The sequence below is a fragment of the Sorex araneus genome, chromosome 3 (genome assembly GCF_027595985.1).
Source record: "Sorex araneus isolate mSorAra2 chromosome 3, mSorAra2.pri, whole genome shotgun sequence".
Lineage (NCBI taxonomy): Eukaryota > Metazoa > Chordata > Mammalia > Eulipotyphla > Soricidae > Sorex > Sorex araneus.
In genome coordinates, this window is record NC_073304.1 from 5,917,133 (window position 1) to 5,930,845 (window position 13,713).

At 44.8% G+C, this 13,713-nt stretch overlaps 1 protein-coding gene across 4 annotated transcripts in view; it reads left to right on the forward strand.

The window, feature by feature from the left end:
• ATG2B (autophagy related 2B) overlaps positions 1–13,713 on the forward strand; it is an 84,260-nt gene that overhangs the window by 15,064 nt on the left and 55,483 nt on the right. For 3 of the 4 annotated variants that reach the window (XM_055130450.1, XM_055130449.1, XM_055130451.1), the window contains 6 exons: positions 3,876–4,028; positions 6,474–6,576; positions 8,051–8,213; positions 8,640–8,819; positions 12,257–12,353; positions 13,032–13,217. In XM_055130450.1, coding sequence (XP_054986425.1) covers positions 3,876–4,028; positions 6,474–6,576; positions 8,051–8,213; positions 8,640–8,819; positions 12,257–12,353; positions 13,032–13,217 — 882 coding nt within the window. The remainder of the gene's footprint in view (positions 1–3,875; positions 4,029–6,473; positions 6,577–8,050; positions 8,214–8,639; positions 8,820–12,256; positions 12,354–13,031; positions 13,218–13,713) is intronic. The other variant, XM_055130452.1, reaches the window with a different exon arrangement.

Here is a 13,713-nt window from a genome sequence, read left to right on the forward strand (position 1 = left end):
ATTCATAAGAACTTTAGTGTATAGATGAATTATTTTAATCTTTCACTACAAAGTATCTAAAGTGACTTTTAACCATTTAATGTGCCAAATAGAGAGGGGGTACCCAGAAATTGATGGGAAATGTAAAAAGAGTTAATACGTTTAGACACAGTGTTGAGTTTGAAGGGACTCACTGTCATCACTGTCATCCCGTTGCTCATCGATTTGTTCGAGCGGGCACCAGTAACGTCTCTCATTGAGAGACATATTGTTACTGTTTTTGGCATATCCAATACGCACGGGTAGCTTGCCAGGCTCTGCCGTGTGGGCTCGATACTCTCAGTAGCTTGCCAGGCTCTCCGAGAGGGGCGGAGGAATCGAACTCATTGAAGGGACTCCTATTGGTCAAATCTGGGAAAACGTGTGCATCAAAAAGAATAATAACAATAAAGCATATAACTAAATTTAAAGAACCCGAAGTCCATATTTGTTATATATGTTGCACTGTCATCCCGTTGTTCATCGATTTGCTCAAGCAGGCACCAGTAACGTCTCCGTTGTGAGACTTGTTACTGTTTTTTTTGCATATTGAATACGTTATGGGTAGCTTACTAGGCTCTGCCGTGTTTAGTTATTATTTATTATAAATAACTAAATATATCAGAGGCCAGGGAGAAGGAAAAGCTTTTCATTATAGGGGCTGGAGTGATAGCACAGCGGTTAGGGCGTTTGCCTTGCACGCGGCCGACCCGGGTTCGAATACCAGCATCCCATATGGTCCCCTGAGCACCGCCAGGGATAATTCCTGAGTGCATGAGCCAGGAATGACCCCTGTGCATTGCCGGGTGTGACCCAAAAAGAAAAAAAAATGCTTTTCATTATAGTAAAATACATATTTGTATAAAATAGAAAAAAATGATAGAATATCACTATGTTCAGCTACCATAGGTCCATCAATATTGATAATATTTGTTAAAAGGTTGTGGAGTACCGGTTGTGGACAGCATCTAGTGGTACTAAGAGCTTACTCCTGGCTCTGTGCTCAGTATCACTTCTGGCAGGCTTCGGGCACCCTGCAGGGTTGCCAGGGATTGAACCCGAGTCAGCTGTGTCAAGGCAAGCACCCTGCCTGCTATACTGTCTCTCCCCAGGCCCAGGACCTAAGGACTAAAGGCAGTATCCAAATAGCCCCCACTGATTACAGATATTTCCAAAGATAAAAGGTTTCTTTATAGTGGAGCCATCAGTATAACAGAGTCATCAGACTTCACTTTGTCAATAATGGGTCCAGTCTGTGTGTGTTTGATGATCCGAGGACACAGTAACCCTTGTATACTGTTTCTGCGAAAAAGTTCGTAATATCAGTCAGTCAAAGGAAAGCAGTCAGCTAAATCAAAGCAAATGCTACAGACGACTGGTTAGTCCTCAGGAATGTCAGTGTTGGATGGAGAGACAGCTCAAAGGCTTAGCGCGTGCTTCGCATGCAGGCGGCCGGAGACTGCAGGGTGAGCACCGAGAAGGGAGAAAACCAGTGTCAGTGTCATGAAGAACAAGAAAAGGAGATTAAAAAGGCTAAAGACATGCATAACTAACTATACTGTGTAGTTGTGTGTGTGTGTGTTGTCAGGGGTGTTATAGGGGAAGCAGAGCAAATTTGGAATATATTAAAATACTGTGTCATTGTTTCTTGGGTCTTTTAATGGTGTTGAGCTTTTCAGGCTAGTGTTCTCGTCCTGAGGATTTACATTCTGAAGCCTTGAGTGTTAAGACGTCTGCAGTTACCTGCCAAATAGTTCAGCCAAGTATGAGTGTGAATATTTGTATGTGTGCGTGTGCATGTGGACTCTAGGTGAATCTCCGTGAGGTGGTTGTAGGTGTTCATTCATCATCATTTCACTTCTTCTTTAGCATTGAAAATTTTAAAAAATTGTAAGGGGAAACCTTTAAAGCATTAGTGATTGTTGATCAGTATATGCACGTGGTAGCTTTAATTCCATGTTTTCTGCTTATCAGACATGTTTCTAGGGCTCCTTGCATCCCAGTACTGCTGTCCAACTATCTTCACACTAGCCCTCTGAGAGAGGTGCTTTGTAGGATCCCCACTCATAGGACAGGACATTGAAGCACGGATGGTTTTAATGATGTGTCCAGGATCACTGCTGGTTCAGTGGGAAGCTGAGTGAAATAGATAGACGTTGGCCCAGGTCGTCTAGTTCCAGGGTCCCCATTATGTTTGTTTCTTAAGTTTTTGTGCTATGGAGTATGTCAGTTTTTCTTCTTCACTTTTTGTTTTCTTTGTTGACCTCCCAATTATTCTCAGGGGGTCTGGAGGTAAATCCTGGTGCTACTTGGCCATTTGGGCCGGATGGCTCAGTACCTGGTGATTCCATGTTGCTTTGACCCAGTAGAGTTGGGAGCTATGGCTACCAGGGCCACACCACCTGTAGCCATGGGTGTGTGTGTGTGTGTGTGTGTGTGTGTGTGTCATGAACCACAGAGTGCTGGGTATTGATGTATATGTGTTTATAAGCTAGTAAGTCATGATATTCTAAGCTTCTCTTTCTTCTTGCAGTGACAGGTGCTGTTTGTGAAGATATATAATCCCAAGTGTTGTCTAAAGCTCCAAAATTTAAGTTATGTTTAGAGGAATTATAGCACCTTTATTTTGAAAATTGGTTATCAATGTATAGAAATTTTCTTAATAATTTAACAAAAAATTATATCTTTTAACTGTAGGAAGTTTTCCTACAGAAAATGGAATATTCTCACATTCCTTTAAAAGTATGTTAAAAGAGCTTATAAATTCCATTTTGGAAGAAAGTGAGCCTTGGGGGTCAGGGGCCACTCCTGGTGACACTCAGCCCAAGGAGTAGATCTGATGGTTCAGTGCTTAGGCCCAGTGGGCCGAGGGCCGTCAGGGTCAACTATTGGTGCTGAACGTGGCCCCTCAGAAATGCGAGGCATGAGCACCTGCCCTTAGATTGAACCCGGGGCCTTGGGAATGCAAGGCATGCACTTCTGGCCCTCTCAGTTGTTTTGAATAATGTCAAGAGCTGTAGTGGAATCCTCTTACGAGGGACCCTCTGGAAGGGACCCTCAGCAGTCCGTGGAATCCTTCCACCAAGCGAGCTCTCCTGGGCCATCTGCATTCATCCTGACTGCGGAGGCTCAGGCCAGCTACTGCTGCTACCAGACTCTGTGTCTGGGCAGACTGACCTCTCCTCGGTGGTACAAAAAGCTGTTGACACTCAATAGTTGCCTTTGAATTCTTCTTAGTTTTATTTCTTATGCTATACTGTTGGCTGAGAGCAGAATTTATGACTTTTATTTTTCTATCCCTTACTTGGGTCAGTTACCTAACAGTGGCCCACAATCCAAATTTTTTTTTTTTTACCTATTTTTATAAGCAATGTCCTATTGGAACACCTCCTTACTCCTGATTTATTTTATACGACTGCTTTTGTGTTAGTAGCAGACTTGAATGGTATGGTGGTAAAGAGATCATATTGCCTATTTAGCCTAAAAGATTTTACTCCTGAACCTTTATGGGAAACCTTTATGGGAAAGGTTTATTAAACCCCGCTCTAATCTGTTTAGAATTGGCATGTGTAAAATACTTATTCAGGAAATGATGAATTATTGTCCGGCAAAATATATTATGTAATGAGGGTATATGTCCCTGGGCTCTTCTCTGTAATGGTTTATTTTTGTTTTCCTTATTTTTATAAGGTGATGCTTAAATCTTAAGGGTCAGTTTATCTCATGTTATATCCCTAGATAACACCATGATGCTAATTATGGAGGATTGAGAATGTATTTATTTGAAATATGTTCATTTAAGAAATCAGTTTTCATAAATGATAAATTATTTAGGATTAATTTTATATTTTCTGCAGCAACTGGTTCTGAGCCGATGTATTGGTCAAGCTTCATGACCAGCAGTATGCAGCTGGCGAAGGAATGTCTTAGCCAGAAACTAACCGATGAACAAGGAGAAGGATCCCAACCTTTTGAAGGACTTGAAAAGTTTGCTGAAACCATTGAAACAGGTTTGGCATTACTGAGTATTTAAATTTTAATTCTGTTTTCGTGGAGCCACACCCAACAGTGCTTGCTGCTTACTCCTGGCTCTGCGCTCAGGGATCACTCTTGGTGGGGTGCAGGGGACCCTATGTGGTGCCAGGGATTGAGCCTGTGCCGGCCACATGCAAAGTGAGCTGTCTCAATGGGAGGGGTTTCTGATTTTATTTTTTAGGAGGGATTTTTATTTTTTTAATAATTTATTTTTAATTAGTGAATCACCGTGAGGGTACAGTTACAGATTTAAACATTTTTGTGCTCATGTTTCCCCCATACAAAGTTCGAGAACCCATCCCTTCACCAGTGCCCATTCTCTACCACCAGTAAACCCAGCATCCCTCCCACCCTCCCCAGTCCCATCTCCCCCCACCCCACACTGCCACTATGGCAGGGTATTCCCTTTTGATCTCTCTCTTTGATTAGGTATTGTGGTTTGCAATAAAGGTGTTGAGTGGCCATTGTATTCAGTCTCTAGTCTATATTCGGCCCGCATCACCCTTCCCCCACATGACCTCTGACCACATTTTACTTGGTGTTCCCTTCTCTGAGTTGCCCAGAATGAGAGACCAGCCTCCAAGCCATGGAGACAACCTAGGAAGGATTTTTAAATGCACTGTCATTTTCCAGAATCTTATCGTTGAGGTTACTTGATTTTTCATTTTCTTGGGTTTTGGAGCTATACATGGTACTCGGGCAGTGCTTGGGGCCCACATGATGCCAGGGATGAACTGGGCTTCCTGAATGCGTGGCAGATACCCAGGCGGGCTCTCCCTGGGCTGAGGATTGAAGTGGTGTAACTTTTGGCGGGAGGGTTTTAGCCACACCTGGCTGGACTGCGCTACTCCTGGTGGTGCTGGGTGGGCTGCATGTGGGTTGCTGCGCGCAAGACAAGCACCGTAAACCTGTATTTTCTCCTTGGCCCTAAGGGGTTCCCCCCAAAAAAATTTATTTATTTTTAATTGAATCACAGTGAGGTAGACAGTTACAAAGTTGTTCACGATTGGGTTTTAGTCATCTAATGTTCCAACACCCATCCCACCGCAGTGTCCCCAGTTTCCCTTCCCCCCTCAGCCCCTGCCTCCACAGCAGCACATTTCTTCTCTCTTTCTCTCTGCTTTCGGGCATGATGGTTTGAAATACACATACTGAAAGGTTATCAGGTACATGCCTTTATCTGCTTTCAACACTCGGTTCCTGTACGAAGTTTCTAACTGTTGTTGTGATACTCGGGCTGGAGCAGTAGCACAGCGGGTAGGGCGTTTGCCTTGCACTCGGCCAACCTGGATTCGATTCCTCCGTCTCTCTAGGAGAGCCCGGCTAGCTACCGAGAGTATCTCTCCTGCATGGCAGAGCCTGGCAAGCTAACCTGTGTTGTATTCAGTATGCCAAAAACAGTAACAAGTCTCACAATGGAGACATTACTGGTGCCCGCTCAAGCAGATCGATGAACAGCAGTGCTAGAGTGCTATTGTCATACTCGTCCCTTCTCTATCCGAACTGCCCTTCACCCCTCACACACTGTGGCAAGCTTCCAACCATTCACCAGTCTCCCTGGTCCCTGTTTTCGGCTCCAAGATTATTTTAAATGTTATATTCATTTTATTTTTATGTTCTTCAGTATCCAGTTTTTACTCTATTTTATTATACTTACATAATGAAAGACTGTAACAGATAGTATTAGGCATTGGTCCGAGTGTTTGTTGGGATGAAATATAGGGTAAGTGCTCAGCAGGCAGTATATTTTAAAAAGATGTAGGAACTACAGGGGGAAAATCACTGTCACTGTCGTCTTGTTACTCATCGATTTGCTTGAGCGGGCACCAGTAGCATCTCCATTGTGAGACTTGGTACTGTTTTTGGCATATTGAATACGCCACGGGTAGCTTGCCAGGCCCTGCCATGCGGGCAAGATATTCTCGGTAGCTTGCTGGGCTCTCCGAGAGGGCCAGAGGAATCGAACTCGGGTTGGCTGCGTGCAAGGCAAATGCCTTACCTGCTATAGTATTGCTCTAGCCCAGGGGGAAAAATAAGATCTTTAAAAATATTATTTCTTATAAAACTAATATTTCTTTCTTTAGGGTTTATTTCTGTAGCACTGTTGTTCCATTGTTCATCAATTTGCTCGAGTGGGTACCAGTAACGTCTGCATTGTGAGACTTGTTGTAACTGTTTTTGGCATATTGGTTACGCCCCGGGGAGCTTGCCAGGCTCTGCTGTGCGGGTGGATACTCTCGGTAGCTTGCCAGGCTCTCCGAGACAGACGGAGGAATCAAACCCGGGTTGGCCACATGCAAGGCAAACACCCTACCCACTGTGCTATTGCTCCAGTCCAGGGTTTAGTACATAAGCTTTTACTAGATATATTTATTTAATTTACATATGGCCTCATGTTAATGGTTACCCATTTATTTCAGTACTAAGAAGAGTAAAAGTCACTTTTATAGACACTGTCTTGAGAATCGAACATGTGCCAGAAAATTCCAAAACTGGAACTGCACTTGAAATTCGAATAGAAAGGTAAGACTTCTGTCTGAAAACACATGTCCTATTCTTTTTTGTGAGGGGGAGGTTTTGGGGGTAACACCTGGTAATGCTCAGGGCTTACTCCTGGTTCTGTGTTCACGTGCTACTTGCAGGAGTATTGGGGGACCGTATGGGATGCTGGGGTTTGAACCCGAGTCAGCTGTGTGTGAGGCAAGGGCCCTACCCACTGTACTGTCGCTCATGCCACCGACCCTATTCTTTTCTTTCAAAATAAATAACATTTAAGTATCAGTAGATTTCATGATGCTTCTCTAGATTTGAGGTGATGCCTAATTAATATGTTGCATGTTTCAAAGTAAAGTGTTGCTCTCTAAGATTTACTCAGAGCCCATTAGTGAAGGACTTGGAAGTTCCAGTTGGGATTTAATGACATAGTTCATTATGCCTACATAGTTCATTAGGCAAACACCTCTTTTGCTTTGCTGTGCTTGATCTAAAGGCTGTTTTAGTGGAAAAGGGTAGAGGTATTTTTCATTTTCTTTTTTAAGGTCAGTATGTATCGTAGCTTAAAAAGATATACATCACTTTTAGTTTTCTGGGTGTGCCCACTGGAGACCCTCTGAAATAGGGGCTGATTTTCATGGTCACATCTGAATATTGATTTGAAGTAGGAACTCTCCATTTGTATTCCAAAGCCGTGTAAATTGCCACCAGAAATAATGACGTGTATATAGATGTGTGTAATTTACATGTACTGCTTGTGGGTCTATTGGCAGCCTTTTAATTTTGTTTTTTGGGTCATACCTGGCAGTAGTCAGGGATTACACCTTGCTCTGCACTCAGAAATTACTCCTAGTGGGCTTGGGGAGACCATATGGGGTGCTGGGGATTGAACCCGGTTGGCCGTGTGCTAGGCAAGCACCCTCCCCGCTGGACTATCACTCCAGCCCTGTTGGCAGCCTTTAAGCTTGTATGTTACCTGCTTCTAGGACTGTCTTTCACCAAACACACTACCTCTTTATGAAAAGAGTAAGTGAAACACTGCTCTTTGAATTTAGGTTACATTACCATAAATGATATATTTAAAAATAAACTCTCATGTCTTTAAAACTGCCTTCTGTTCTCTTTAAACTGAAGATTAGTCATAGGAGTATACGGAACAGTCATAAGAACTGAAAAAATGTCACTCATGTCACACTTGTGACTCAAAGCCCAGCATTGCCACACTGTTGAGCGGATATTTGTGGGGGAGCACAGGAATCCTTTCCCTTGAAGCTAACTTTTGGAAACACAATTTGGAATTTCATAAAGTTGTCCTTTGGTGGGAGGGTTGAAGAGTCTTCATGAGAATGTTAATGGAGTAAAGCATGGTAATGCTGACCCACATTACATACTCTAAGAAGGAGTGAAAAAAATCCCTTCGGCTTCAAAATTGATGCTCATTTCTTGTCCTTGTCAGTTATTTGTAGGAGTTTTATGCCGATGCTCTTTTTGGTTTTAACTTTAGAACCGTGTACTGTGATGAGACTGCTGATGAGTCCTCAGGAATTAATGTGCACCAACCCACGGCTTTTGCTCACAAGTTACTTCAGCTCTCTGGAGTGTCTCTCTTCTGGGATGAGTTTTCTGCATCAGCAAAATCTTCCCCAGTGTGCTCAACTGCACCAGCGGTAAGGAAAACAAAACCAGACCAGTGCAAGCCAAGGGACAAAAGCAAGTTGTTGGTTCTTCAGAGGTGGAAGGGAGGGCTGTGAAATACTTTCGCTAAGATGTGTATGATGTGTATCAAAGAGTTTCCATCTATTTGGGGTCGGTGCAAATATTCACAAAGGGGAAATAGAGTTCAGAGATTTTGAACACTCAAACCTTTATAATTGACGGCCTGTAAGGCAAATGCCCTACCCGCTGTAGTATCGCTCTGCCCCACTGAAGCATTTGAAAGAATTATTTTCCTCCGCCCCGTCGCCCCCCCCTCCCGTCCCTCCATCCCTCCGTCCCTCCGTCCCTCCACGAATAAGTAAACAAACCAATCCATCAATAAAACAAAAATCAAATAAAAAAAAAAAAGAATTATTTTCCTTACCGTTTCATTGTAGGAAACTGAGCCAAAGTTGTCACCTAGCTGGAACCCCAAAATTGTTTATGAGCCACACCCACAGCTAACTCGAAGTTTGCCAGAGGTCGCGCCCTCTGACCCCGTGCAGATTGGAGGGCTGATTGGTAAATTGGAGTTGAGTCTCACATTGAAGCAGAATGAAGTACTTCCGGGGGCTAAGGTCAGTATTTTGTTTTGATGTTTTTATTTTGATGTTTATTTTGTTCCCCTCCCCATCTGTTTTGCTGTTTGACAGTGGAATGGTATTCTGTCATCACTGATCAAGTATAATCATAACCTGGAACTGGGTTCTTGCAGTTCTGAAATTCATGTTTTTTTTCCCTCCTCAGCTTGTCCTTTGGTCTCAAAATTCATCAGGACTATCTTGCCCTTCTACTGCAGCTCAGGAGTTAGAGCTGCCTCCACTAAATTCTAGCAATGAATTTAGTGCTAGAATCCATCCCCATTCTAGCACTCTCAAACTCAGTGCAGCATCGTAATGGAAAACACTCTAAGTAGCCCCTGTTTTCATAGACGATCCATTCCTGAAACGTGCTGATATAGTTGCATCCTGAAACACCAAACTCACACAGTTCAAGATGGGAGTACTTTTACAGAACTGAGACAATATAGCACGTTTTTATACCCTTTTTGGTGCCTGTGCTAGGAGACCAGGCAGCACCAGGGATCAAACCCTAGACACGCGTGTAAACTTGCACTCCAGCCCTGATGCGTTCTCCCCAGCCCTTTTATCACTCCGTACCGTGGTGAGGCCTACACTTGTCAAGGCTAGCTCCAGAACTATTATTCCTTTTAGGATTCACTTAAACTAGACTGAGAACAAAATGTGCTAACATACTCAAAATTCCCGAGAATCACCAGACAGGCAGAGATTGCAGTATCTGCAAACATTCACCCCGGCTAACAGTTCTGGGTTTGACTTGTCACATAGTAAATGGATGTCCTAAAGTAACCTCTAAGAGGAGTTTAGACAAGTGGATCCTTGACGTGTACAAGTATGGGTCTACGCAAGAACCAAATATGCAAATGTTCAGGGCCATAATGCACCAAACAGAAGCATGAGCGTTAGTGCTGGGTTCCTCCTTTGCAAGAGAAAGAGCAGAGGTCTTCCCCAGAGGCCTAGGTGTGTCCATTTCCCAAGGACGTTACCATAGCAGAGGACTCCCTGCAGCGGCAGTAAATACCTCCGGCTTTCTGCTCTGTCAATAATCCCATCGTGGTGTTTTATGAAGAGGTTTAAGAATTGGTGAAAGGATTTTCAGTCACCTGAGGTAGGACAGAGCAGTTAGCAGGGATGGGCTTCTGGAATTCTTAGTCTTCTGAAAGCCTATGTCTGGACAGTCACATGCACTCACAGGTGACTCTCTCCCACTCTCCCAGTTACCCCTTAGTGTCTCTACAGAACAGGCATAAACACTCATCTTTACATCTCTCAAAGGAGGCCCAGTTAGACATCCAGAGCTGGGTGGTGCACTGAGTACATCCTGACATCTTCTTAATGTAAACTTTAACCAACAGAGGTTATATAGACATTCCTTTTCAAGGGAGAATAACAACATGTCAGAGGCTGGAGGGATAGTACAGTGGGTAGGGTGCTTGTCGTGCACCCGGCCGACCCAGGGTCAATCCCCTAGACCCACGGGTGTCTCCACCAGTGTCCCCTGCTCCATCCCGCCTGCCTCCTTGACAGGCACGTCTCAGAGCTCCATGGTCGCGGCTTAGATCTCCTGTTTCAGTGTCGCCAAGCCTGTGCTCTGGATCTGTAACTAGAGCCCTCTCCCATGGCACCAGTATCACGGAGCCCAGACCCCTGTTTCCCCACTGCCCCCCTCTCTCATCTTCCTTCCCCCTTGATTCCTTTCCTTCTCTGTCCTTCCCCTCCCCAAACTCTGGGGTCAGGGGTAATCTAGGCATGCCCCGTTTACTTCATTTCCTCACCCAGTTACTCTACATACCACAGAGAAGTGAGATCATCCCATGTTTGTTTTGCTGCTTCTGACCTGACTCCACGTGAGAGCTTCCCCTTCCATTCAGGTTGCAGCGAGTTGCATGATTCTATCGTCCCCTGCAGCTGCACAGTGCTCCACTGTGTGTATGTACCACGGCTCCTCAATCCATGTCCCTTTATGCCATCTTTGGATCCCTTCTCCTTCTCTCCCTTCTCCTCTGCCCTCTCCTTCCTCCTTCCCTCCCCTCCCCTCTCATCCCCTTCCTTTCTTCCCTTTCCTCCGCTCCCCCTCTCTCCACTTCCCTTCCCCTTTTGGTGCCACACGCTCAGTGTTGCTCAGGGCCCCTCCTCGCTCAAGGGTCATTGGCCACTTCGGGCTCTGTGCCTAAGAGACCACATGTGATAGCAGGATTTGAGCCCCTGTCACAAGTACAGCCACATGCAGGCGTCTTAACCTCTGCACTGTCTCTCCAGCCCTTCCCCGCTCCCCTTCCTCCTCTCTTTATTTCTTGTGCCTTGGGTCTAACCCAGGACTTCACACATGCAAGACAACTTACTGAGCTACGTCCCTGCCCCCGAAAGCAAGCCAGGCTTACTGCTCTAGTTAAATCCTGAGCCAGGATTTCAGGGTTATGATATGCAAGTTCTGAACGTGATGTACTGCTACATAATATGCTTTCTTTCAGGCTAAGGGGGTGGTCCAGGGCTAGGCCTGGAGAATGGCTGTTGCTTGGGGGTGCTGGGGACCAGCAGAACTATCTTGTTGGTGCTTGGGGATATGCAAGGCCTTCTCATATACTTAATTTTCAAAAAATACTGATTTCTGATTTGGGGGCCATACTTGGTGCTACTCAGGACTTCTGGCCCTCTAGTGGGGCTCAGGGGACCATATAAGTGCTGGGGATAGAACCCAGGTCATCTGTATGCAAGGCAGACACCTGACCCACTGTACTGTCGCTCCAGCCCCCCATCAAAAACTATCAATATTCAGAGAGAAAGACCCCAAGTACGACTTCAGAGTTGCCAGTGTGTCACTTCTCAGCAGGGTCTTCCTTTTTAGAGCAGCAGTTTGGGGCCTGCAGGAGGAGCACTGTGACTCAGCACCGGCCTTGCCAGCATATGGTCATGAGTTCAAATCCCCGCTCTCCTATGCACAAGCACAGCCCCAGCAGTGTTTGCTGTGTTGTCTGGTGACTCTCCTGTCTACCATCCCTAGAGCCACAGAGATTGGTGGTGGCACTGCGGCACACAAATGGGCACAGTCCCTGCAAACACAACTAAAACGCTGTCTGAGTGCCGTGGCCAGGAGCATGTGTGCCAGCAGTACAGCGCAGGGTGCCTGCAGACTGGGAGCTCCTCGGCCAAGCGTGTGCCTCGCCCGAGCCGGCACCCCAGCCAGCATCACAGGGAAACTGCAGGCACCGCAGCCAGGCCCCTGTGTGGCTGCAGTAAGGAAGGGAGGCGGCGGGGGTGCAACACAACAGCACTGTCACTTGGCTGGGCGGCTCTTCATTAGGTGATTAGAGTCGCAAGTGAAGGAACCCAGTGGTTAATCAGGATTCCTCAGGACGTTTGAACTCGCTGGAATTGCTGATGAAAGGGTCGTAAAGAGTGCTCATCCTGAATAAGTTGTTGTGATTAATTTTTAGTTGGATATTGATGGACAGATCGATTCTCTCCATCTGTTCCTGTCACCGAGGCAGGTGCATCTGCTTGTGGACATGTTAGCAGCTATTGCTGGACCAGGCAAGTAGAACTTATTTCTGATTCTGTAATCTAGGAATGTGTGAGATTACAGAAATAAGCAGTTAAATTTGATTGGGTCTTTAAGATAGCATTATCCTGGCAGAAATTGTCATTCAGGTTCTTCGTGTTATCTATCTATCTATCTATCTATCTATCATCTATCTATCTATCTATCTAATCTATCTATCTGGGCCGGGTGGGGGGAAGCATATGTGGTAGTTCTCAGGGCTGACATCTGGCAGTGCTCAGGAGACCATACAGGGTCCTGTGAATCATAGCAGGATCAGCCACATGCAAGGCAAGTGTCTTGCCCTTCTGTCACTCTGACCACTCATGTAATATTCTGAATTTTTCCAAAATTGCTTGACTATGTGCTGAGGGTAGTACTTCATAGCTGAGAAATATAATTACTGAGTACTGTAAGTAGAATATATTTTAAACTATTTTCAGTGGCTCATCTGTCAAGGGCAAGATTCCCAGCCAGCTGTTGAAAACCGCCCCTTAGCATCTCTGATTGGTATTTTATAGTGGTGGTTTTGCACGGACTCTGGTATTAAGTTGCCATTGAGTCAAATTGATAGTAAGAGGGTTGCCATTAAGTAGATAAGTGGTTTTGGAGAGAGAGATGATTAATTCCAAATTTAATTATTATTTTGCTTTCCTTGTGTGTACCTGTAGAAAATTCTAGCAAAATAGGGTTAGCTAATAAAGATAGGAAAAACCGACCCCTGCAGCAGGAAGATGAATATCGGATTCAGATGGAATTAAACCGGTATTATTTGAGAAAAAATTCCCTCTCTGTGGGTGTGTCTTCAGAGCAAAGCTTTTATGAGACAGAAACAACTCGGACACCTTCTAGCCGTGGTAAGCAATTTGCAAACATTGATGCCAGGATCCTACAACCTACAGTATCAACATAGAGTAAAATCCAGCTTACTTTTGGTCACTCGAAGTGGAGTGTAGTCATGAAAGAACAAAGGCCTATATTGGCGTAAGTTGATCTCGCCCCAGAGTGCAGGGGTGTATGTGCCAGTAGTCCCCCCGCCCCCACCTTTTTTAATTTGGTTGTATAGTTTTGCATTGTAAATCAAATTTGTATCTAAACAAGTAAGTTTATGGAAAAATGTAGATTTACTGAAGAACTGAATTTGAAATTGTCAGATGTTTGCGTGCTCACATGGTTTACAGTAGATGCCTTTCAGTATTTGCTGATCATAGGTGCGTAACAATCTGTACCCGCTTTGCATTTGTGGGTGTTTCAGAATTTTAAGCACTCATAAAAAGAGAAAGAACACAGCAGGAAAAGGGAAGTAGAGAAAGAAGTCATGAGCGGACAAGGTGCTGGCCTCGCAGCCAGCAT